This window comes from Protopterus annectens, chromosome 9.part0, assembly GCF_019279795.1.
Source record: "Protopterus annectens isolate FY-2018-M chromosome 9.part0, PAN1.0, whole genome shotgun sequence".
In the NCBI taxonomy this organism is placed as follows: domain Eukaryota; kingdom Metazoa; phylum Chordata; order Ceratodontiformes; family Protopteridae; genus Protopterus; species Protopterus annectens.
The window spans coordinates 1,050,845,287-1,050,873,261 of NC_056743.1; the positions used below are offsets into that span (position 1 = coordinate 1,050,845,287).

Sequence of the window (27,975 nt, forward strand, 5' to 3'; positions counted from 1 at the left end):
GGCTATTAAGATTTAAAAATACAGACACTTGCAAACAATGTAATGGCTACTATCCTATACTTTGTGTTGGTTATTAAAACCTAATATTATAAAAGGAACTTTATGTTAACCCAGGAAGTTGATAACTCTATAAAAATATTATATATTATACAATAATTGACTAAAAGTTATACATATATTAACTAATGGATTAATATACAATATCATGTTCATATCCATAGATATTCACTTCTGACTCCATGAGCATTATGCATTTTATATACCTAATTCTCACTATACTAAATGTCACCTATTGCAATATAATAATCCATATGATGCTAATTCATAGTGCATATATTTATACATACATAGTAATAATAAATAAATAAATAATTACAATATGATAATAAATAATTAAAATTCTATTATTATATACATTAGAAAATTATTTATTATTATTATTACTTAAAAACTCATAGGGTATAGATTTGATAAAATATAATATAATAAAATTCAATGTCCCCATATATGACATATGTACTAAACTAGTGCAAAACCACTGATAGATATAATACTGGTTGTTATCTCATTAATAAAAAAGGCTTTATGCTAACATAATCATTGAGGCCAGGTTTCGTTGTGGCATCAGTAAGAATTTGCCAATTGCTCTCTCTACATGCAAGTCTGGTCTTCCAGTCCCCTCCCAATGGGTTAATGTACTCTTTGTCTATAATTGTAAAATGAAACAGATGGTGTTCTCCTGCTTCACTGATGTGTTTATATAATGCATTATTCATATCTTTGCATTTAATCTTATAATAATGTTCAGAATTCGTTGTCTCAGTTGTCTTTCAGTTTTTCCTATATAGAATGCAGGGCATTCTATACATTTTGCTAAATAAACCACCTGTTTTGTATGACAATTTCCATTCAAACTGTTAATCTTTGTCCCATTCATGTTTTCCAGTTTGGTATAAGACTGGGTGTTAATATAATGACACTGCTTACATCTCCCACATTTCTTAGTGGGATTATATACTAGCTCTTTACGAACCTCTTCGTACCCTGCCCTTTCAAGTAATTTCTTTATATTAGGGGCAGTCTTATATACTATTTTCGGGTACGATCCTATTTTGTCCGTGTCTGCCTTTGAAACAGTAACTATGTCCCAATGCCTTGTTAAAATCTCCTTTATATTATCAACATAAGGTGTGTATGTGAGGACACAAACTCTACCTGTTTGGAAACTATTTTGAGTTAAAAAGGGAGCAGCAGCCAAAGCATATTGTTCTGATGAAGTCTGCCGGATGGCGGATGAAAGCGCTTAACGTTGTTTGAAGTGGTTTTTATCTTTGAATTTTTATGACATCTTGAACTCATTAAACTGTTTTTAAGGGAAGCTGCGTATAGCCTTTATTGCCGGCATCCTACCTGATCCATCCTCTGGGAGTAAGTCCATTGTGTGAGGAAGTCTCCATTAGTTGTCCCTGGCCAGAGGCCAGAGGGGGGGGGAGAACCATTACTGTCTGATCCAAAAGGGAGTCACCAGTAACATCTTTGGTAAGTCCTTCTGGATCTTTTGAAGGCCTTTTGAAATGGAAGGAAACGGGTAAAATATAAAAAAATTCCCATCTAGAGTACTGAAAAACTGTCTTCCAGGCCTCTCTGCAAGGTGTGCTGGAATATAATTGTTTCAATTGTCGGATCATATTGGAAGCAACCAATCCATTTGGTGATTGCCTTCTGGTAGACTTTGTGCAGGAAGACGTCCTGGTGTAGCATCCGCATGTAAGGGTCTCTCTTGAATCTGCTACTGTGTTCTGCTCTGAAGAAATGTAGGTTGTCTGAAGAAATAAGTAGTGCTGAATTTCTATTAACCAGGCAATCATGACCAGCCTACAAAGGGGGTGTGCTGTTGTTCACTCCATTTGTTTATGTACCACATCACAGTGATGTTGCCTGTCACCACTAAGAGAGTGTCTGGAGATCAGTACTGTAGCTAGATTGGGGCAGAGGTAGCATTCGCCCCAGGTGCACAGTCGGCAGATGCCAGTTGGTGGGTAGTGCAGTCTGTCCTGTCAAGCCAAATACTCGGCAGCCTTCCTATCTCATCATCATTTGTCGTTGTCTTCTAGCTGCTGTTTGTCTACTGGCAGTATGCTTACTACAGAAATATAGGGATACTCAAAAGTAATCCTAATCTGCTCAGTTAGACTAGGTATGCAGAAATGGTGCACCACATGATTCTGCCATGTTGTGACCATTAGCTTTTATTTGAAAGGACTTCTATCGTAACCTCTCTTATAATGTCAGTCTTCTTTACATAATGTTATACTTGCACCACAATAATACAAGGTTTCATTAACTTGGCCTGAATTACATCAGAAATAGTTATTTACTGATAGAATGGGCTTCAGTGAAAACCAGCTATGTTTGCAGGGCTGTGTTGACTCAGACTTTCTGTCTAGAATGTTCTGTCCTTACCATCCAAATGCACAACACTGTAAGGAACACTCCGCATTTGGAATAGAACACAACCAGTGTTCCTCTGTTCTGTATCATAAGGTGATGACTCCGCATTCCATTCTCATATGACACTGTATTTGTAGATACAGAAAATCATTATAGAGTGTGTGAAGCCAATCCGAGATCATCTTCCAGATGCAAAATGACCAGTAGCGACTCTAATTTTCACACCACTGTGGTACTTTAAAAAAAATGAGATCATAAAACACTTTTATTCTTTATTTTGCTTTTGAAAAGGAAAGGAAGGAGCACAGCAAGTCCTTGACATGGATTTTGCATTTGGAGGCATTACAGCAAAGAGTGGCAATAATTAAAAACTGTCTCTCATTTGTTCTGGTGGCTGCTGCAGTTTATATGCACTGGATATATTGCTGTGGCCTGCTGGAATATGCAACTTGGATTTGGAGCAAGGTTGATTAGTCTTTGCAGGGCTGCTTTTAGTGTAGATTGTTTATATTTTTTTATTTTCTGGCTGGAGCATCTGGAATTGGTTGAATTGTCTGCAAGAGACCGCTACTGAACCTGCTAATATAATAGGTAAGTTAGTAGAGCTGTAGCAATCGGGAGGGGGGGATTCTGAAATGTATAGCTAAGTATACCTGTTCTAAGCTGTCATTGATTTTGCCTCCTATTTCTGCCCCGTTCCCTCCTAAAAGTTTTAATTTTGTTGTAAATAACTAAGGATGTGTTAAAAAAATGTGCCAATGCAAAATGTGATAAGTCTAATAACTTTGAGTCAATTATAATGTAACTTTTAGTGAATTATAATACCAAAAAATGGCCGATTTTGGGCCAATTGTCCCCATAACGTTTGGCTCTGTCCTTCATTCGTGATCTAAGAAGTTGAAAGCTACTATCTGCAGAAGTTGTTCTGGAGTACTATCGGGCTGTAGTATGGGGGGGGGGGGGCAGAGACACTGTTTGAAGTGTATAGATTTGGTTTTGAACTATCCCTGATTTTTTACTCGTATTATTATCTTGTCCCTTGCAAAAGTTTTTTTTTTTAATTTTCTGTTACACCATTACAGGTTATAATCAATGTCAGATATTGATGATATAGTTTTATTCACTTTCTACTTAAAGTAAGATAATCTGTTAAAATACACCATTATTCCCCATTATGTTTATCTTTGTCCCAGGTTCTTCTGCAAAGAAGTTGGGAACTTTGAGGCAGTAATCCAGAGAGGTTATGTCCTGATTTATTACTAAGGCTTTAACACGGGAGTAGGGCTCTTGAGATGTGTATGTATACTTTTGAAGTGTTGCTGATTTGTCCTCATATTTTTTCCTGTCTCTTGTAAAAGTTTCATTTTTCTGGTAAACCACTGTAGATTAGTCAGTCAATGTCAGACATTAAAACATCATGCTTTCTGTTCATAAAATGCATGCTGATGTAAAATGTGTTCTATTAACTTTGCAAGTGAATTAAAAATGTTTCTTTTTTACGGAAGAATTTGATAATGCAAATGTTGAGTATACATTTTTTACTGATGCATGCATTGCAACAGAATTATTTTGGTTGAATGACCACTTCAACCATGCACCCTGGATATGGTACATTTTCACTCCGTGACAAAATAGGGTGTTTGACATTTTGACTGTTTTTCACACATTATTATGGCCTCTTAGGACATTGAAGCATGGTTCTCCCTATGTCTATTTGTACATATCACCATCAGAGTACGACTCTGACTTTTGTTGTTTCTGGCCATCTTCTTGTTTTGTATTATGTGGTGTAGATATTGTGTGCATCTGATTTGCATAAAGAAGCCAGAGCTTTATATTATTTTGCTTAGCAGTTTATATCATGTGGTTTTCAGCCACTTAAACACATCCCAGTCATCCCTAACCTGTTCCACTGACCGTCTTAGATAGCCTTCTGCCTACAAATGTGTTAATCTGCATGAATGTTATGAAACCTTGTGTGCTTGGTGGAATTGAGATAAAAGTAAAACTAACTTCTTTTCTTTTTCAGAATGTTTTTTAGACGACATTATCCTGTAAACAATGTAACATTCTGCAGTGTGGATCCCCAGGACAGAAGGTATGCTAAAAAGTGTACTTATTCAGAAGAAATATTTTGCAATTTTATTGTCTACTTAAAACAGAACTTCTTCTTCTTTCGGCTTTTTCTGGTTAGGGGTCGCCACAGCGGATCACCTGTCTGCTCATGATTGGCAGTAGAGTTTTACAGTGTCGAGTTGCCAGCCCGGCACCCAACCTTCCACGGAAGGCACATGCACACACTCATACCTATGGCCAATTTAGAGCATCCAATTTACCTACAGCATGTCTTTGGGTTGTGGGAGAAAACTGGAGCACCCGGAGGAAACCCACACAACCACAGGGAGGACATGCAGACTCCGCACAGAAGGCACCCCAGCCGAGGATCGAACCGGAGAACCTCTTGCTGTGAGGCGACAATGCTAAACGCTGCATCACCATGGCCACAAAATCAGGAGTAAATGTAGGGGAGCTCAGTCTGAGTCGAGTAGTATTCCATCCTTTCTATCCAGTTAATTTGCATATTATGCCCCACCCTGTTACACCTCTCCTTAAGCATCCAGACACACTTTTATCATTGTTTGGTGGTTCTGATGCCCTTTCACCAAGCTTAACTGTGGTCATTATATGTATGTCTGTAGATATATATTTATATATATATATATATATATATATATATATATATATATTTATATATATATATATATATATATATATATATACAAACACTGTATATGCGCGTGCACACACACATACACACACACAATACATACACACACACACACACACACATATATATATGTGTGTGTGTGTGTGTATACATATATATATATATATATATATATATATATATATATATATATATATATATAAAATGTATGTGTTGTGTATATATTTAAAATCTGTGTGTGTGTGTGTATATATATATATATATATATATATATATATATATATTCACATAGACACACACACACACACACACACACATATATATATATATATATATATATATATATATATATATACATATAGAGAGAGAGAGAGAATTGTGGTGGGAAGGGTGAGAGGAAACGGAAGAAAAATAAGGAAGAGTAGTAAGTGGACTCACCCAAATCCAAAACAGTGCAAATATATACACACCAAACAGACTGCTATACATTTGTGAATATTTATTTATTTATTTATTTATTTTTTTTTTATTTAACATTTGTTGACCGGGACCGTGGCAGGGTAGCCACCTGGTGGTGTAAACCTTGGCTCCAGATGACTGCCACTGCTGAAGTGACACCCCAACCCCATGTGCAAAAATGGGAAAAAGGGGTTGAGGATGGATGGATGGATGGATTTGTTTACCAGGAAAGTCTGACTTGGAACAAACCAATTTTCAGTGGAGACCTGGGGAGAAATGCTCCAGATGCATGTCTTTGTGATATGGTGGATGTGGTGCCATTTTAAAGGCCAAACTCTGCCCCAGAGGAGGAGCATCAACACCACCAGTACAGCACCAACCGTCTTTCGCAGCAGAGAAGCAAACTTGAAAGAAAACACAGCCCTGAGGAGGTACACAGTGGTCCTCATTGCTTTGTTAAGATGTATTTCTCAGGTTTGTTATACTTGCAAACTTCTGTCTTGTAACAGAGTACTAGTAAGTATATTTATTTGTATACCTACACTGTAGCTCTGAGAAGGCAGCTTCTCAGAGCCACTTATTTCTATGGTATCCTGTATGTCCTACCAGCTGTGCTTTGTATCTATACTGTGTGGACACCTCTAGTGAGGCTCCCTGTAAGTTACCCCGCCATCATGGTGCAGAAGCCCACTGTCAGCTGTGACCCTCAAGATGACCCCTACTGTGATATCTGTGGAACTTGTCTTTCACTTGTGTGTGTCTCTCTGGTTCCGTGTGGCAGCTATCAGAACTATAGGACATGCACATGTCTTTCTGTAGCACTGGCCTGAGATTTCACTGGAGATCCAGACTGTCCTTTGGCATACCATGTCTGTGGCACCTACTCCATTGCTGCTCCTGTACAAACCTATATTCTTAAGCATGTCTATGGCAATCCACTGTGTGCAAATTGTACCATAATGTCCCCAGCAGTTACTCGGCTGCAACTATGTGTCTTGTTTTCATAAATATCATCATGTTAAGAGAATATAGATGGTAGATGCTGGATAACTTCATGTCATGATTTCTGCAGTCAGGATCCATGGGCACTGCTTGTTGAGCAGACAAGTGCTCACAGCCTGTACAGGACCATATCTGGGAAGCATTGGTACACAACATTAGTGCTGTTTTTGTCAGAATCACATTGCTAAACAATGACAAAGGATGTCACCAACATGATCAAGTGGGCCTGCAAGAAGACATGCAGAACAACAGAGATGTCAGCCCCTGGAGGGGGTACATCTCTACATTAATTGTAACTGATGATGATTTCCTAATGTCCTCATGGAAATGATGAAGGCACGGGTCTATATTAAAATAGTGAAACCTCACGCTAATACGGAAATGTCGACACATATATAGCAAACCACGAAAACACCGTCCTAAAGCGCGAAATTCAAAATGTCGAATCATCATAGTTGGCCGTTATCCGGTATAGCTCCCTAACGTAAGTGTGCAATAGTTACAGATCGTAGGGTTAGGGTGCGGGTTAAGATAACTGCATACATAGTAATACATGCAACCTTTACTTTAGGGTTAGAAGTAGGGTTATGTTAAGTGTATGTATAGTAATATAGTTGTACAGCTGTATGTATATGTAATTTATAATTTTCCTGTAGTTGGGTGTTGTTTGTTTATAGTTAGATACATTTGTGTGTAGTGAATGTTTGATTAGGATATGGGATATATGGGTGAAGTGTAGATATGGGGAAGTGTGGATTATTTATTTTGTTTGGGTAGGTAGTACATAGCAGGTGGTGGGGTTGGCCAACTCTGACGATTCGACATTTCGAATTTCGCGCTTCAGGACGTTCAGTGTTTTTGCAGTTCGCTATATGTGTGTCGATGTTTCCGTATTCGCATAAGTGAGGTTTCGTGATTTTAATATAGACCCGAAGGCACAGGTGTCGTACATGGAGGAGTAGGCACAGCCTTCAGGAGTGACCATCCATCATGTGTCTCAGAGGGAGCTGCACCAGGTTAATAACTTTAATGAATCTGAATATAGAAGCTCTGTACATAAAGGGTATATGCAGGCTACAGATGTCACTGCATATATTTACCATGTCATGATGTCTGCAGTCAGGATCCATGGGCACACAGGAGTGGCAACAGAGATGCGTGTCTGTTCTATAGCTGCAACATTTCCACCACTGTTTACATGCACAACACCAGTCCCGCGATGAAGCTTGGATATTCAGATTCATTCCGCTTTGTCTTATAGTATATATTTACAGCCAGGACTACTCCTATGGTGATACTTATTCAGGCTGGATCAGGATAACAGGTTGATGTCAGCACCTATGCAGTGTCTGACAGTGATGCAGACTGAGAGTTAGTCAGATGACATATAGGCACAGTCTGTCACCACCCTGGATGGCCTTCTACCCACATTGTTTAAGGTGAGGCTATACCCTCACATCTTCACCAACACTTGAGCAGAAGTTATATAGGATGAGTGCTCACCATCCACCTTGAGAGGGCTCCCCCATGATTGAGAGCACCAGCACTGCTCCCCCCTCATGGCTACAGCAGCAGATGAGTACACTGAATCTACTGCAGCCTGGTAAAGTTTTGTGGTGCCATCACGTCACAGCCAGTCCCTAATATGCATAATTTACTGCTACCCAAACCAAAATGTCTGGTGTGGTGTGTGGTGCCTCTGTAATCAGAATTTCTGAACATTTAAGTGATATCAGACACAAGAAGCTCACCAGTGCTTTATACAAGCACACTGAGGCACATAGGAATGCATCCTTTAACTTTACTGTTTTAGACAGAATTATTGGACAGAGAACAAATAAAACAGGTTGGCGTCAGATTCTAAATAATAAAGAGAAGAAATGGATTATTAAACTGGGGGGGTTTGTTTTCACCAGGGCTTAATGAATATTTTTAATTGGTATGGCTAATTAATTTACTAATTGGGAGCCTCATCTAGTGGTTGCCTATACAAAGGAGAACAAGTGTATATGTCTTTACTGCACTGAAGAAGGCTTTGTAATTTTTACAGCTGAAACTGGTCTGTTTTGTCTCTCTTTTATTATGTTTTTGAGCTAGTAGTTGCAATAAATTGCTTATGCTACAGTCTGCTGGCTCTCAATGTTTTGTGCCTATAAGGATGCCATCTAGTACCATCTCTGTCTTGGTGTGAGATCATGAAGTTCAAAGACAAGTGACACACATACTTTACTGCCATAACCACCATAACATGGAAGATAGCAAGTGCCACACATTACTGCCATGTGCAGTAGGGTTGGCAGGGTCAGTTGCACATACATACATATAATGGGTGGGTATCCTATCTGTCAGCCTCTTAGAACAAGAAATCTGGACAAGGCCATCCGTAACTGGGGGGGGGGGGGGGGTACAAAGGCCCAAAGATAGGGACAATTTTTTAATATTGTTCTTACAAACATAAAAAAGTTAATAAACAACAGGTGTTGCATTAGCATGCATTTTCTAAAGGGCAAGAAGTCTGAAACTCAAATACCTGTCATCATTTTTTTACTTCAATTCTCAATGATTTGCCAGAAAACCAAAATTTTATGAGCAGCAGACCAAAAATATTAGGCAAAATCTGGAAATTTTTTGAAAATCTGTGCAGTTGAGAGGTGTGGTGGGCATATCTGAAGGCCAACACTGTGTGGGCAGTTTGCACCTGCAAACTGGAAACTATCCCCCTCCACCACTCTACATTGGGGGCTGCAAACCCTGCCTTTCATCCACCAGGAGCCGAACACCTTTCCAGTGGGATATATATATCTATATCTATATATATATATATATATATATATATATACCTCTTCCCAGTCATGGTCCTGTAGTGACACTCCATCCCTGTCACCAGTGGACAATGCCTATAATACAAAGTACCCATTGCCACAGAACCCTTCATCTCCCTCCATGAGTGACATAAACACCCACCCAGGTTGTGATGCTAGCCACATGTCATTGTGCCCCTTAACACCTGTGCAAGTGAAGACCACTGTGATCCACTACCACCCTCCCTCACTCCAATACAGTGAGTTTGGACATTTCTGAGATACAGTGTGACTGGACCATGCATTTCCCAGAACATACTTTAGTAATACTGTATGCATCAGGTTTGCCTTGTGTGACACTGTAGTGTCACTCTGTGCTCACCAAGGTCCATAGACCCAGACTAGATGAAGCCCTTTCTTTCCACTGCTGTGTAATGTGTCCATTGCTGTGTGAGGGTGTGCAGTCTGTCTGTTGGCCTCACTGTTGTTGCTGGCTGATTTTGGTTTGCTGGTTGTAACATCAGATGTAGAAGGTTTGGAGGTTCACAGGACAGAAGGATGGTCTGCATGCTTCCTAGTAACCATGCTATGTAGCATGTGGCATGTTACAAACACCTTGCAGGCTGTGTTGGTGGGTGGTACTATATTCTCTGGGCAGAAGGACTGGGCTTTCATCAGGCTAAACATACTTGCTATGACGTTTCTGATCTAAATAATAGTGGTATTACACTGTAGTTTGGCTATGAATGTGGGTTTCTTTTTATAACACACTATGGTTTAGCTGAGCTGATTCATCCAGGAGTCTAACTGCAGGCACAAAATGGCAGACACATGTCCCACCCCCCCACCCCAACACACACACAAACACACACAAAACACTATTTAGAACTGTTGCTTAACACAAGTGTTATGGGTTGTGAAATGAGCAACATATTTTTCATTCTAAATGCTCTTAAAAGTCAAATCAAACTTAATAGAACTAGTTAGGCTTTTTATCCAGCAGTTTTTCCACACAGATTGGGTAAACTTCCAGAAACAACTGACATACCATATACTTATGCCATAACTGCTTCACAAAGAATTATTTAGTTTGTTTTTCTACTGTGTTGTGCAGGTCTTCACCTGTACAGCATGTAGCCCCATCATTTCTATAGTAATCTGAGCACTTTGAACCAAGAGGTCAGAAAATATTTCAATTTTTAATGCTTAGAATTTTGTATAAAGAAACTTTTTTTTTATAAACTGGCATGAACGTTCTGGGGCTGGAAGGGTGGTGGTATATGCACAGGTGCAGTAAGTAGTGAGTTACACAGGTTTATTATAGACTCATAGAAGCTGAACTGTAAATTAGAGAGAACTCAGGCTAATGTACTAATGATCAGTTGCAGTATTTGTACACTTGGCTGGTAGGCTTATATAGTCCTGTCAAAAAAAAAAAAAATAGGAAAGTGATATTCTTAGAAATCATGTTATGTTTGCACACACTAGTGTTGCTTGTAGTACGAGGGATGTAAAATGTACCACATACTCAATTACTCAATGGAGAATTTTACAACAGCCTAAAACCTACTCTTGAGTCCATATTATGTCAGGCATTATTACATATCACTATAACACAACAAAATGCAAGACCATAGAAATTAAATTGCTCTGGTGTCTGTGGCTCTTGCAGTTCAACTGTTACCTGGAAGTCATTACAAAGCAAAAGCCATAGGCACCAGGACAGAAGTTAATTTCTCTGGTTTTGTGTTCTTTTTTTGATATGTTCTAGTATATTGGCTACTTTTTGATGCCAAAAAAGTTAGCGGTTGGCATAATAGTTAAGGTGTTTACCTCACAAACAAGAGTTACAGGGTTTGATTCTTACTGAGGGAAAATGGCTAAACTTAAAACGGTCCACAAGGGCAGCTAGCCTATGTACATCTGTCTGAACAAACTGCTTGTTTACCAAACTGAAGGAGTAATAGACACAGATAATTGTAGGGTAGCCAATCTTTACATTTTTAAGAGATTTGGAGGGAGTACTCTGTTTAAAATGAAATGGAACTTGTTCTGATTAGTTGCCCAGCAGTAACATTTTATAGAAGATAATCTAAGTAAAATGTTCACAATTCTATTTCCTTGAGTAAAGAAAAGCACAAGATGAGTCAAGACTGAATTTAGCCACATTTATGTATTTATAAACGTGTGTTTATATGCACAATTGTAACTAGAGTGGAGCAGAGGTTGAGTGTCCCCGGTACAAGCTGTTTGTGGCTGTTATCAGCAGTTGCAGTACCACCATTTTGTTTAAGAAGATGCAGGTGATGTCACGATTTTGTAAATAAATGCATTCCGTAGCTCTGTAGTGAGGACAGTATGCTGGCACAGTTACTAAAAGTGTAAGGTACTAAATGGCTTCTACAGTGAAAAATGGAATGCCGGTATTGCACCTGCAACTTACAAATCACCCGTTGTTTTTTTTTTTTTGTCCTTAACTTTAGAAGATTTTATTTTTTGGTATGGGACTTTGGGTTAAAGGAGTGTCAGCATATGAACTGTCTAGGTTGTCAGAAGACGTGATAGCTGTGTGTGTTTTGTGTGTGCACAAACAGACGCACACACACACACATTTTTTCTAATTTGTACGTCTGTGAATATTCTCTCTCTCACTTTTCACCCCTCTGTATCCTCTTACTTATTTATGTAAGCTAACCCTACTGTAACCATAACCCTAAACACTGCATTGCTAAAAACATTTCTCTAACAGTACCACTACATAAGACAGCAGTACACAGAACATATACATCACAAAACCTGCACAACACTGAATCTATCCTCATAACTAACCCTTTCTCTAACCCTAAACCTCAAACACTTGCGTATTCACAACTGCTATAGCACAGTCTTGCACATCTTCAAAACCACCACTTTTTCATTGAAACATTAATTTTCTTGCACACCCCTGCTTACCTATACTGTATAAAACTAAATTCAGCCATATGTTTTTCACACAAAAGAGCATTCACTCATTTGTGCATTCTGTCAGTTTTTTTACACCCACTTGAAACTTTCTTCTAAATGTGTATTCTTTTTGAGTTACACTCTTATACACACAGTGTCCCTGATTCCACTAGACAAGCTGTCAGTGTTAGTGACCACTTACACTGAGAACAGGTGTTTTGGAGAAATTGGTCTCCATAGTAAGCCTGGGCGGCCGCAGTGGTGCAGCGGTTAGCGTTGCCGCCTCACAGCAAGAGGTTCTCTGGTTCGATCCTCAGCTGGGGTGCCTTTTGTGTGGAGTCTGCATGTCCTCCCTGTGGTCGCGTGAGTTTCCGCCGGGTGCTCCAGTTTCCTCCCACATCCCAAAGAAATGCTTTAGGTGGATTGTACACTCTAAATTGGCCCTAGGCGTGAGTGCGTGCATGTGTGTGCCTTCTGTAGAAGGTTGGGTGCCAGGCTGGCAACTTGACACCATAAAACTCCACTGCCAATTATGAGCGGAGAGGTATTCTGCTGTGACGACCCTTAACCAGGAAAAACCGAAAGACGAAGAAGAAGGTCTCCGTAGTAAGCTTGTTTATACACAGGCATTATACTCATTAGGTGGGTCGCTAACTGGCTCACTGATAGAACCCATATAGTCAAAATAGGGGAACCATCTCCAACAGCAGACCTGTAACCAGTGGTGTTCCAGAGGGATCAGTCCTGGGACCTCTGCTGTTTGGAATCTATTTCTCCAAAGTACAGTCTAAAACTAAAGGTCTGTGCGGTCATAGAATCTCCAAATGATATCAACATCCTACAAGACGGCCTTACACAAACAAATGACTGGTGCCAAAGTCATGGCCTTAAACTCAGTGCAATAAAAAGTGGCATCATCCCTTTCGATAAGTGTGATGTTCCTGCTAACTACCACATAAATAACACCCCCAATACTCACTCAGTGATGACAGACCTGGGCACACAGGCTGACAGTAACCTTCCCTTTGATCACCATGTCTCCACAGTATTGCTCACCTTATAAGTAAGGGTATTGCATCCAGGAAAAACAAGTTATAACCTCTCTGTGCTCTTCCCTCATAAGGCCAATAACTGAGTACAATGCCCCTTTTGGTATGTATTTCCGCAGGGTGCAAAATTCCCTGTACCCCAATGCCCAAAAGTTGCAGTTATAAGCTGAAGTCAGATGAACCCAGCAAGGTGCATATTACAGATCATAAGGGTTACACAGAAAACCTGTTTGCACTTGAGTAATGCGTATGTGATATTTTGTGAGGTCTGGGGACTTTGAGGTCAAGTTTCAATTGGATATAAATCTAGTTTTCAGCTGAATGTTATTTACATTTGGTAACAAATGTGGTTATATTAATCATAGCGTTTTAATTCTTATTATATAAACTTTTGTTTCAAATGTATATTGTTGTGCATTTCACTTGACATAAGATTGATTGGTACAGTAAAGACTTTGATTCAATGTCTTAAGTAATATTTACTCAATATTTTCAGATGGGCAAATCCTGACGGGACTACATCAAAGTAAGTGAATTTCTGCTTCATTAAAATGTGATCTTTGTTGCTGTACAACAGTTTCCAAATCCTGGAGTTTTATAAGCAACTTCTTTAATGGAATATGTGTACTTTGGAGTAAAGACAGTTATGTGCAGATGAAAACAGACATGAAGGTATGCTAGGAATTCTATTCATCAGCCTTTAACCAGCTGGTATTAAAGAGTGACTTTGGGAACACACCCCGTTCTAATAATGAAGGTACATTTTTGGCTGCACTGAAACTATAAGGAGACACATTACATCCATGTCTTTGGCAGAGTTTGATATTAAGATGAGGCTTTAGTCTCATTTTAGATTTATGCCACATACTGGTCTTGATCTTAGCTGCAGTAGTGATTGATGAATAAACTTCATGCATTTAGACAAGGCTTTGAGTATCACCAACATTTCGAGCGTAATGAATACTTCTTACTCACGTAATCTCCGAGTTGATCCTGTATCTTTAATTAGAAATGATATCCATATTTAATGTGCCACATTTAGCAGCATTTGTCCGGGATTTACCAATTTATTAAATGTTGCACAAAAGTAAATAATCATATTTATCTCCTGATGTCTTCATAAAGTAGTAACAACTTAAATGGTTTCCTTTGTCTTAAAATGAAATGTGTAAACTGTTCCAGTTTTAAAATCTTCTATAGTTAGCTTCTTGTAATACAACCCACTATTTAGCTCAGAGCAAAAGACAATGAGATTGCAAATGGGCACTTGTGCTCAGAATACACTCTGCATTGTTTTTCTGTTCTACATTGTGGTAACAGCACGAGTTCCTTACTATAATTTCCATCTAGTGGTAAAGGGTTACCTCTTTGAGGAATAGTATTTTCTTCTCCAGTGAGCATACCTCTCATCTTCTTAGCCCAATAGTTCAGGACAAAGCCAAAAATAATGTGGAACAAAGATCGAAATCAGGAACAGATTTTAAATATCCCTCCTATAAACTTAGTTGTTAGAAATAATAAATCATTGGGTGTTACTATGCATTTGGTGAAAGTTATAAAATCTGAAACTTGAATGCCTGTCATTATTTAGTGACTTTAACCTCAATAATGTGACAGAAAACACATTTTATGAGGAAAGGCCACAAAATATGAGGTAATATGGAAATTCAAAATATGAGGTAATATGGAAATTCAAGACAGTTGAGAGGTATCCAAGGAATACCTCGCCTTAATCTCTCATCTAATTTGGTTCCTATTTATTTTCATTTTTTGGCTCCCTTTGCTGACTTCAGGTATGATTTCTTTCAAGGGTGACATAATTTTTATTATTTATTTATTTTATTTTACATTTGTTGACCGGGTTGGTCCAACTGGATACATGTCCATTTTCAGTGGAGACCCGGGGAGAAAAGCTCCAAAGAACAGAGGTACATAAACAAATATAGTGACATAAGTTAGGAAATTGAGACAGGTAACATTAAAATACAAAAATATAACAGTAGGTAATAGTATAAAAAATTTCAATTAGTGATATTAGTTAGTAAAGATGGATAATTAGGGCTTCATAGTGGACCCTTAAGTTAAGGGCTGGGTGGAGGCCTAGGTAGGCCAGGTTGAGCTGGGAGCCTGAGCTATTAGTCTGGATTAGAGCATGGACATAGCCATTGAGATTTTAATAGAGTTCGAAGTTGAATTTTGAATTGGTGGAGAGTGGGTATAAGTCTAAGGTTGTTTGGGAGAGCATTCCAGGTTTTGCCAATGGAATTGGCGTACAGTGCTTCACCACCCGAGTTAGTAGATTTAATGGTTAATACTTGAATACTTTTGGATGACCTTAGGGATGTTAGATTGGAGTAGGGGGTAAGTATATTGTTCAGTGAGGGAGTTTTTTCAGGATGTTTTATAATTTTGAATGCCTCTGTAAGTTGGTTGAGTTTGAGGATGTTGGGCAATTCTAGCCATCCCAGTGTTTTTAGATTTAGGCAGTGATGGGTGCGGTAGGGCAGTCCGGTAATGAATCTGGCTATGTGGTTATAGGTAGTGGATAGTTTATTAAGCTCTTTCTTGTGAAGGAAGGAGAATATTGGGGAGGCATAGAGGAGTGTGGGTAGGAGGTGGGTACGGGCAATGGTTAGTTTGGTGTGGGGGGTTAAGAATTTCTTTATTTTATACATGGACCCAAGTTTCTTGTTAAGTGATTTAATGGCCTGGTTTACATGGATGTCAAATCTCAGTTTGTGGTCAATTGTCACTCCAAGTAGTTTAGTGTGGGTGACAGGATAAATTTTGGTACCATTATTAGAGGACACAGCGAAGGTTGAGGTGGGGGTATGGGGAGGTTCCGTGCCATAAGAAGTCGCTGGGGAGGGGTAGAATAGAAGCAATTTGGTTTTGGTTGGATTAAGTAGGAGTTTTAGATCTGAGAACCATTTTTCGACAATAGAAAAGCAGTTTTGGGTTGTGACTTGGAGTTTGGTGAGAGAGTCGTCTGAGCAGATAAGAGTGGAGTCATCCGCATATTGAATGCAGGTGGCTCTAGGGAGGATAGAGTGTAGACCATTAATAAAGAGGGAGAAAAGAAGGGGACCGAGAATAGATCCTTGGGGAACACCGATGTTCGTGGGGAGTAGGTCTGAAATCCTGTTTTGCCACTGTACCGCCTGTTTTCTGCCGGTGAGGTATGCGTTAAACCAATTTATGGTAGTTTTGCTAAGATTAAAAGTTTCCAATGTATGGAGCAGCTGATTGTGGTTGACCATATCGAAGGCTTTCGATAGGTCTAGAAAAAGCGCAGAGGAGATTAGTTTATTATTCCGGTTGAGGTTAATTGAATCAACAAAGGAGAGGAGAGCCGTGGTTGTCCTATGATGGGGGCGGAAGCCGTGTTGGGTGTTGGACAGGAGGTTGTTTTGTGTGAGGTGGGTAATGAGTTGCTTGTGAATGCAGCGTTCCAAAATTTTAGATAGGGGGGAGAGGATGGCTATGGGTCTATAGTTTGTTGTGGCAGTGGAGGGCCCTCCTTTGTGGAGAGGAATGATATACGAGATTTTCCAGATTGAGGGAATAGAGGCTTCGGCGATTGACCGGTTAATTAAGATTGATACAGGGTAGGCTATGGCATCAGAAGCTATTTGTAAGTATTTGGCTGGGAGTAAGTCAGCCGCTAGGGTGGTTGGTTTAAGTTTTTTCAGGAGGGTACGAATGTAGTAGGTGGAGGTGGGTTTTAAATTGAAGGCATGGAGAAGGTTCTAGCATGCCCTACTTCCCCGTACCCCCAACATTCTCACTGTTCCTAGAGACATATGCTTCTGTGTAGCTGAAATATATGAGAATGGTGCTGTTTGCTATGGCATCAATATTTTCTTTCTTGTGGGAAACTTTAGTTAGGGTTTAGAATCTCTCTTCTTGTCTACTGGCTGCTGTTTTAGTCAGTGAGCTAATCAGACTGGGGCCCCTTTCAATATTTCTTGCCAACAGTATTCTTCAGATTTGGTTTGTGTATTACTGTTCCACTGTTTCAGTTTTATGCAAGGAACATGTATGTGTGCACTTTAGTTCATTTCCACACTTTAAAACAGACAAATGTGAATTTAAGATTCAGAACCCTAAGAGGTTATATTGTTCCACCCCCAGCCAAGTTGAGCACTTACTCTTCATCTTGTGCAGAAAAAAAAATCCTCCTCAGCAGGTCTACTGAATTTGTATGTTTATAATGCTGAACAAATTAAAAACAACATCCTACCCAGAGCAGTTTAACTTATGTTTTCTGATGCATACTACTCAGGCAGGGACTTTCCTTCACAAGAATAAGATTAGATTTTACAGCTTATCTTTGTTCGCTTTCAGACTAGCTTTCAGACATTAGATGTTTCATCACAAAGTACTTCCAGAAGTTTCTGTTGCTTAACACCATTTGCAGCAGTTCCACTGCCTAAATTTATTGGAAGCTTTTGTGACAAGATGTGAGATCCCAGGTAGTCCAACTGCCAGCAGCCTAGTGGAACAATTGTCTTCACTTTGATGCTACACAGAGGCATTGTGTATTCGTGTTGTTTTCAGATGCAAACTGTGGGGGAACAACTGTGTGTGTTTGTGTTTCGTATCATGAGACCAAATCCACTTGTCTGATTTCATGGACCTTTCTTCATTAAATCAGTCATTGCAACTTTTGTTTCAGTAACAGGGAAGAAAGGACCAAATTCATAATCTCCTCTTCTACAAGGACCAAATTCATAATCTTCCCTTCTACAAGGACCAAATTCATAATCTCCTCTTCTACAAGGACCAAATTCATAATCTTCCCTTCTTCAAGGACCAAATTCATAATCTCCTCTTCTACAAGGACCAAATTCATAATATCCCCTTCTACAAGGACCAAATTCATAATCTCCTCTTCTACAAGGACCAAATTCATAATCTCCCCTTCTACAAGGACCAAATTCATAATCTCCCCTTCTACAAGGACCACATTCATAATCTCCCCTTCTACAAGGACCACATTCATAATCTCCTCTTCTACAAGGACCAAATTCATAATCTCCTCTTCTACAAGGACCAAATTCATAATCTCCTCTTCTACAAGGACCAAATTCATAATCTCCTCTTCTACAAGGACCAAATTCATAATCTTCCCTTCTACAAGGGCCAAATTCATAATCTTCCCTTCTACAAGGACCAAATTCATAATCTCCTCTTCTACAAGGACCAAATTCATAATTTCCCCTTCTTCAGGGACCAAATTCATAATATTCCCTTCTACAAGGACCAAATTCATAATCTCCTCTTCTACAGTCATACAAGCATTAAGCAAAGAATGGAAAAGAGATACAAACCGTATTCTGTTCCTTGTCGATAAATATTTCCTAGGGCTATAATATCCTGCAGTAAGCAGCCCACAGTTTCTGTACCCACAGTATACTGACACCCTGTCCTGGTGATCATTCAACACAGACTGGAACTTTGAGTAAAATTTCTGCTTGACATTTTGTCCAGATTTGTAAAACTCCCCATTTTATTAGGTTTCAAGGGCATCACTGAAGTGGGGTCCAGTGCTTCAGCCCTGAGTATTTGACACATTCAGCCCTCAGGTGTTTGAGTTGACTACCTATACTCTTCTTCAGCTGGCCATGGTCAGGGTATTGAAACACAGATTTTAATGTCAATTAAGGACTGTCTTGTCATACGTAATCTGACCATGTCTCTACGTACGAGACAAGCTGCATATCCTTGTCAACCAACAGCTATTCCCTTCCTCCCCAAATACAAGTTGTACTAAGCATATTCCATTTACTGTTGAATTCCACCATTGCTTTGGGGTTTCCATATACTTCTAAACGGCTGCACCAACATTTCCATGAAAAAAAATTCTTTGCATGTCTGTTGAGTGACCCACAGAATCGACTCACATTTACTGCTAACATTTGAGGCCTTTTTCCTAAAAGCTTTTTAATCTTTCTTACTCCCACGTGACCCACCTGAGTTTTGCATAATTTGTTTAACTGTCTGGTTTCTTATTAAAGTCTTAACTACACCATGTCTGTAGCCCCTTTTCTGTCTACAGAGCTCATTTCTAGTTACAAAGCTATGTTAGAGTTTAGATTTAGCACACCGGTAATAAAAAAGACACATTCGTGGGCTTGATCTTCATCTTATTCCATCATTATGAATTTATTTTTGCACACAAAATAGAAGGAAAGAAAGTTAATTTCAGTCCTTATTTCATTTAGGCACAAAGTTCATACAGAAAGATTTTTAATGGCCATTTATCTTCCTGTCTGCTGACACTTAGCCCTCCTATAATGACCTGGACTTCTCTTTTACCAGTGGAGTTATCACTGTAGGAGGCTGTCATTTTTACAGCCATCAGGGTTTTACTCATATAGGGACCCTGCACCTTACCTTGGCAGCTTACATGTATGCTCACACACATGAGGCTATGCAATACCTTCCATTCTGGGCATGAACATTCCTGCGCATACCTCATTAAGGCTATAGGGTATGTCGCTTGGCGGAGACCAACTGTATGTCCAGACTGTTGCAGCGTGCAAGACATCTTTCCTCCAGTAGGTGTCACCAGTGAAGTGAGTCAGACCACTACCATCCCCACATGATAGGGGAGCCAGTGGCTTTATCCTTCTGTGCCATAGAGAAAGGCTTGCTTTTAGTACCTCAGCTAATATTACCAATTAAGAGCAGGCAATATTAGCTGAAGTACTAAAGTAAATACATATTCTGTGGTTTTGTCACTGATGATTTTGTGCTGAAAGGACCTTTTTTGCTATATCTGTGAAGAAATTATGCAAGAGTAAAATAGGAAACAAGTCCATGATTGTGTCTTCTGGATTACATTTTGGCATGTTAAAACTGGGAACTGTTGTTCAGAATTAACGTTTGAACAAAAAGGCTAAATAAAATAATTCTGGAAGTCATATTTGTTTTGCTTCTCATATGTACTGCTGACCTCAGGGTCTCTACCTTCTTGTGGATAGTTTTCTCTGGATTCTTTCTACTTACTGGATGGGTAAGCAGTAAGGTGCAGCATATGGACACATGCCTGCTCTATCTCCTTGGCCAGACAACCACCTGGACAAACTCTCCAGCTCCTGGCTTCCATCAGGGTTTGATGAGAGAGCCATCCTTGTTTACATGTAACCTGTCCCCAGGATGAGCATGCCTATTCTTTCTGCCATACCTGTCAAGTACCCAAGCTGCCAATCAAACTCAGGTCACCTGGCCCATAGTCAGGGCTTAATTCCCCCTATGCCACTGAAACTGTCAGTGCAAAAGTGCTATTCCTTTGTTATTATGTAGTATTAGCTGTCTAAAATTTTCTTGTTGCAGGAGTTCTGCAAAAGTGAAAGCGGCTACAATTTAACGTTGGGTTTATTCAAAGTTAACCCTAATCAGTCAAATATTTCTCACCAAAAAAGTAATCTCATGAATGCCTTCCATCATGTTCTGATCTCCATCAGGAGGAGGATGTTGTGGTTAAAAAAAAAAATATATATATATATATATATATATATATATATATATATATGTGTGTGTGTGTGTGTATGTATGTATATATGTATGTATATATATATATATATGTATATATATATATATATATATATATATATATATATATAAAATCACACACACACACACACACACACACTAAATAGAGAAGTAGATAGAAGTGGAGTATGGCGTCATTTTCCCTTGCTGCTCAAACATTACAGATGGTGCACTCACAAAAAGCATGTGCAGGAAAATAATGTATAATCTGCCGCCTCCCATTTTAATCACACAGCCTGGGAAGCAAGTTGCATAATGTTTTTAAGTAGAACAATTCTGTTATTGCAAAAGTCATCATTTATGCACAGCAGTATATAGTCATTTCATGAAACTTTTGATAGTATCAGTTCATGTAACTTATGTGTAAAATATAAACAGCTGTGTGGATGAGAAGTGCTAATTTTACTGGTACATACAGTTGCACTGAAATATGCAAACATAGCATGGTGTCTACATCAAGCTATAAAACTAGCTCTAGGTAACCTAACTTCATTTAAACACATTAATCTCGTGAGCTGCTATGTTTGGGAGACTTCAACATCCACTGAGAATAAAAACAGTCCAGATGAAGTAATTAGTGATTACATCTCACTGGGATGTACATGGTTATTAATTGCAGTCCTTAGAACAGTTATGGGAAATGCACTTAACTGAATTTTAACCACAAATACTGTCAATACAATCACCTCTGACACTGGCGTTATGACCAATCACTTAAGCAACTTCTTCGCTACATTTGTAATATGGAAGTAAGTTAAGCCTTTCCACTGCTACAGCAAAAAAAAACTCAAGAACCTGCCTGTTGAAAGTAGAGTTAAGCCCCCCCCCCCACGCCCCCGTGCCATTAACTGATCCTGTGTTAGCTAGCTAACTTCTATTAATTTTGCTCTTTGATTTTTTTTACTACTGCATTTGTATATAATTAATTATCCCTTCCAGCCATTGGAATCAAGGCCAACAGACTTACATGGAACATAAATGATGTTTGTGATACTATGACAGCTAGATTATTGGCTTGAAAAGCACATACATCTTCCAAAGACAAGAACAGTGAAACCAAACACAGATTTCTGAAGAGCAAATGCCATATGTTTACAGGTAAGGTGAAAATGGACTTCTATACTACCCTTCAGAAATACAGATATGAAACCTATATTACAATTGGAAGGGAATTTAGCACTTGATGGGGAGATCAAAGTCAAGGTAAGAGAACCCTCTGTCTTAAACCCACACAGTAATAACTGAAAGGTTTAAAGCGTATTTTCCTACATTCAGAGTCAAGCTAGCAGCAAGCCTACATAGAGGATAGGGAATAAACCCTTTTGATATTAGGAAGATGCATTTTGCTCATAACCCAATAGATGTACAAAGCTGAATATAAGCTACTCAGAAAAAAAAAACCATGGCTCAGTGTCTGGACCATCTTTCACCTGCATTTATGAGAAGGGTAACTGCTTAAATTGCACTGTGTATGGCAATGCTTAGCAGAAGTAGTCAGTGTTCAAAAGTAGAGATGTTCAAGAAGTCAAAGATTACTGCCCAATTAGCATGCCAAGTCCACTGACCAAAATACTAGAAAAAGTAATAGAAAAAGTAATACATAAGCAGTTCTCAGAATAAGTAACAGAGTGCGCTAAACTAAGAGAAATTCCACATGTATAAGCAGTTCTCAGACTACTTAACTGAGTATGGCAGACTAAGAGAAACTCAATATGGCTTCAGAACAGTACATGTCATGCACAGCAGTTTTGAAGTTATTAGATTACATCAAGTTGGCAGAAAGGTAAGTATCCAGTAGATAGAAAACTAGTTCTGTCATGGCAGAATTCTTTTTCAGAACCTTAAACGCTGCACATTGGAGCATGGTAGGTGTCTTTCCTTGATACTCTGCATCTCTCTTCATACACCAATACAGTGCTCTGGCATGCTGAAAACATTAGTACAGCCCACTGATTAGTAAGCACTTTCACATAGGTTCATAGCAGATTACTAGGCTGATGCCTCAAAAGCCCTTACAAGCTTAGCCATTATTACCTGAATTTTAGCTGATTTCTGATCCCTAAGGGCTATAGGATGTTTTAGGTCTGTGCCCATGCCTTTGAGTATTTTACACACTGCCTCTGTCCATAAGGACCATTGGTGCCCCTGAGGAGTGAATTCTCCATCCATTGATCCAAACTGCATTTGAAGAGCGTCAGGAAAGAGCTGTGCTTTATGTGAATAGGAAGCCTATTCCAGAGAAGGGGTAATCTGAGAGACACATATCTGTCTCTCCAGCATGTCTTGTTTGCGTCACAGACCAGGTTTAGATCCCTACATCAGTTTGCTCTTGTGCGGTTTCTCTTGCGAATGTGTAACAGTTCAATCAGGGCTGGACTTGAGGGTGCCTTGTAGGTTAGACACAGATCACCCCTTAACAGTCGGTAAGAGGCAGAGTAAAGGGATAGTGCTTTTAGTCATCCGCATATGATATGTTGTTTACACCCTGTATTTCTTTGTGAGGAACCTCTGAGGCCACTCCAGCTGTTGCAAGTGCTTGGTCAAGTACATGTCGAAAGGGGCATTGTACTTTATTATTGGATTAATGAGGGTTGACTGCGGTGGCACTATAACTTTCTTGGATGAAAATGCCATGCCTTTACTTATAAGCTGTGCAACATAGAAGGACTACATCACCACTGTGGACATGTGGTGGCCAAAGTTCAGTCTACTATCTATGTGTACCTAGATCTCTCAACTCTGAAGCCACTCTTAGGAGTGTGCTATTAATGTAATTTGCAAGGGTGTTTGACTTCCAGAAGGGTATGATTATGGTTTTTTTTGCATTTAGTTTTAGACCATGGATCTGGCACCAATTATTTGTCTGACTCGGACCCTTCTGAAGGATATCTACATCACTGGGGGATTCAGTGATCACCCCCAACTTATAGTTGTCAACAAACTTAGTCAGCTAAAAGCCTTCTGCATCAGCCTTGACCTCAGAGAATTATATTCCAAACAGGAGATGTCCCAGCACTGAACCATGTGTATACCACAAGTAACTGGCTTCTTGCTGGATCCAGATTCTCCCACTCTAACAACATGTATCCTTTCTGTGAACCATTTGGCTTTCTGTCTGGTGACACTGGGATTTACCTCCAGTTTTGCGAATTTATCTATAATACTGGAGTGGGGAATTGTGTCAAATGCTTTAGCCTGGTTAAGGTAGGCAGTATGCACTGTTTTAATGTCATCCATGGCCCTTGTGACTTTCTGAAAGAAGTCCACCAGACTGAGCAGGCATGACCTGTCCTTGACGAAGCCAAACTGGGTTTGGTCCATTGTTTGGAGGTTTCCTGTATTGTTATTTATCAGGTCCATTATTGTTCTTTCCATGGTCTTGCATGTACGACTAGGCAAATTTATGGGTGTTTAATATCTTTGGTCTGTTGATGGCCCCCCTATATGCAGAGTGATGACTGTCACTGTCCTCTACTCCACAGGGACAATGCCAGTCTGGAGGCTGTGGTTCAACAGAGGTCCTAGTGGGCCTGATAGGTCCTGTTTTAAGTTATTTAAGAGGCATCCTGGGATAGTGTCAGGACTCATCAAAGCCGTGTTTTAGCTGTAGAGAGAGAGCAGCAGCGACCTGTTCTTTTGTGATGACTGGCAGAAATGGTAAAGAGTATTTCTTGGAGGGTAACCAGAGGTGATGAGGAGGTGAAATTTGAGCTGAATTTATCAGCCAGCAGGTTTACTGCATCATCTGGATGGGTTTAGGTGATGCCTTCTAAAACATTGTTGGGTGCTGCCCTTAAGACTGCAGACATACCTTAAGAAAGCCTTAAAGAGACAATCCCAGAGTTTAAAGTTCTGACCGAAAGAAACTTGATCTGATACTTCCCAGGTGTTACCACCCACTTACACATCATCATCGGTCCTACTCCTGGTTCCAGTTTACTTTATGCAGCCCTGTTTTCATTCCCCCTGGTGAACACAATTAACAATATTCAGTTCCTGACAAAGCTTTCAGTCCCTGATCACTGGGAAATAGTAAGGTTATTACATTTTTGTGTGTGTGTTTGTGGTGGGGTGGTTAGTCAAGACTGTAAGATTTTACTTTTTATTAACTTATCAAAAAGTTTGCATTAATTGTGCAGCTCTTTATTCCCCTTGTTCTGCATAGTGTAACTGCAAGCAGTATAGTTAAAAGAGAACAATTTAGTGACTTCATAGCAAGTCTTAGCAACCACTTGATGTATTCTCCTTACTCCACAGTAAGGCAATCTCAGAATTAGTATGTATAACTATCACAGGTTGCCGTACTGTACAGCCCCCATTGTGACAGTAAGGTTTGGACATCATTGTTTAAAATGAATCTATTGCTTGTGTAACACACCTTTTTTTTACAGCAGGTCAGAAAACCATTACACATAGCTAGTTTTCAGAGAAAAAGAACATGAAAAAAGATTGCTTCTATTACTGTTTGAAACCTGCATCATTCTGATGCTTTCTAGAGAGCAAGTGGCAACCATGCATAACATTATAGCACATAGCTAGCATTCAAAAATCTGCACAAAATAAAATATGAAATGAGTAGAAAACTCTGCTTACTAACGTTTTATCTTTCTTCATATGCTTTCCTGCAGAGTACTAGCAAGGGAGGTCATAAAATTCCTGAAAGGCTACTTATTTCTTGGGATGAAAAGCACAGGTGAAACTAATGTTTGACTCCGTGAGAACAACTGTAGTTAGTACAACTGCAATTTGAGATGGAATTTGACTAAGACCATTGAAACTTCCTGTAAACACCCCACCCCAACCCCTGCAGTCAAAGCTGGGACATGCTCAGAAAGCCAGAATCAAAACAAAAAAAAATCTCTGGGATTGTTCATTTAAGGTTATCCTTAGCTTGGTAGGCCGTTTTTGCCTCAAAATTCACTTTTGAAGACTTGACTAGTCCCCTGATTTGCTTGTTTAGACTAATGGGGTAGCTAATGGGGAGTTTTTGTTCTGTTGTGCATATTCTCTCTTACTTCTCGATAGGATTTTATATAACCTATTTATACCAGGGGTACACCATGGTGACCTTGTTTTTGCAGTTTGTCCTAAGGTTATTTCAGTCCAGTTGGTTATATAGTTGCGTAGGACTTTTGTGTGCACCTCTGCATAGGCTTCTTTGTTTTTTTCAAGGGAGACCGCTTTGTGATCTGATCCAACCAGTAAGAACATTACACTGGGGGGCGGTATTTGTGACTACCAGGTCTAGGATATGTGTACCCCTAGTGGGAGTGCAGACTAGCTGCTCCAGAGCACTTGCATTGACAAAGTCTAGAAATCTTTGGGCCTGCGTATTAGTGGTTGTGTATGCTTCCCATTTAATGGAGAGGTAGTTAAAATCACCCATGTGTATGGTACTGGGGTGAATGGTAAGTGATTCTAGTGAATTCAAGTATGATGTATGGGTTTCCCAATTCATGGTGTAGCTAGCGGGGGTATGGTAATGGAATTTTCCTATAGTTAGGTGGACGTGGAATAGCGCAAGCATATCATATTGTTTAACCATGCTTGAGGTGCGTTTATCTTTTATATAGATGGATACACCTTCACCTTTTAGATGTCAAGATTCCCCAGGGTGAGGAGTGCTTTAAGGGAGTGTAGTTTATTGAAACTCCTAGCATTAAGCAGTAATACCTTTAGCTTACCCTGGGTAGAATTTTCTATGTTGGAAGATTTGACTGTCTGGAAATGGCTAAAAAAGGCACTGAAGGGGTGGATAATGTTGTAGCCATTATCCAAAAGCCTTGTGATGGCAGATGGACTATCCCTGGCAATGTAGCATGGCCTGCCAATCATGTTCTCCCAGGCTGAAAAATGTTAGACCCCTTTGGAATGACACCAGTAGCTAAGCCAATTATTAAAGTTAGTAATTTTCTGTTGTGGCATCATCCTTGGAGACCACAGAATGTTACTCAGTGCTAGGCTCATACCCACCTGGGACACTTATTCTGACAGCTCAATCATGTCCTTCTTCACATAGTCCATGGAGGTACGTTTCATGTCATTTACACCCGCATGGACTATGAGTCATACTGGTACTTGGGGTTTAGTGACCAAAGTACTTATGTGATCTGGCAAATCCTAGCCTCTGACAGGCAACTAAATATAACCGTCCTCTTATTTAGCCTTGTGAGAAGGATATCAGATTGTATTACAATGGAGTCTTGTATGACCAAAATATTAGGTTCTGTGGTGTTGCGCCTTACAAGCTTGGTAGATTAGACACTAAGAAATGCAGTTTTCTGTGCTGTGGTGTGAGTTGTTTATGTGCATGAAGAGTGTCTGAGGACTGCAGCTGGGAGACCTTTGAGGTCTGAGTAAGTTATATGTGAGCATCTCTGCATTTGTGAGCCTATGTGTGTGGTCCTTAGTAAGTGTGCAGTGAGTGTTTGTCTATTACTGACAACCTTTTTGTTGTTTTTGTGTCTGTATGTGAGTCTTACCTCCAGTGACATTGTACAACTGCATCACTCACATACTGTATTAATTTGTTTTCAGAATAAAGTGGTTGTTACTGAATGTGAACCAATTGCTACACTGCCTCAGGATGCTCATGGCCACCAATCTAGATGCAGAGATAGCAGGAAAGTGTGTATCCATTGCAGCAGGTCATTAATATATGTTTTACAAGGGTACAGAATGAGGGGTGTTTGCAGCAGGGTGAGGGGATGGGTGCTTAAGTAGTGTAATCTACACTATCCTATGCAGTGATGCTGCCTAGTGCACAAACCAGTTGATCTTTGAGCAGAGATAGTTCTGAGTGTTTCAATAATGCACTAAAGAGCAAACTAAATGTAGCAGTGCTGCTTAGCACACAAACTAGTTGCTCGTTGAGTAGCGCAGGACTGTGGAAAATATCAGAAGTAGTTTTTAATAGGGAAAAGTACAACTTCTAGTGATTGCGAATATACAGGGCACCACTAACCACCGCTGTGTGAACAGA

The 27,975-nt window shown here is 39.5% G+C and overlaps 1 protein-coding gene across 4 annotated transcripts in view; it reads left to right on the forward strand.

The window, feature by feature from the left end:
- Positions 1-27,975, forward strand: part of TNS2 (tensin 2) — a 1,145,004-nt gene that overhangs the window by 1,098,421 nt on the left and 18,608 nt on the right. For all 4 annotated transcript variants that reach the window (XM_044083852.1, XM_044083850.1, XM_044083851.1 and 1 more), the window contains 2 exons: positions 4,481-4,549; positions 13,930-13,959. In XM_044083852.1, the coding sequence (XP_043939787.1) occupies positions 4,481-4,549; positions 13,930-13,959 (99 nt within the window). The remainder of the gene's footprint in view (positions 1-4,480; positions 4,550-13,929; positions 13,960-27,975) is intronic.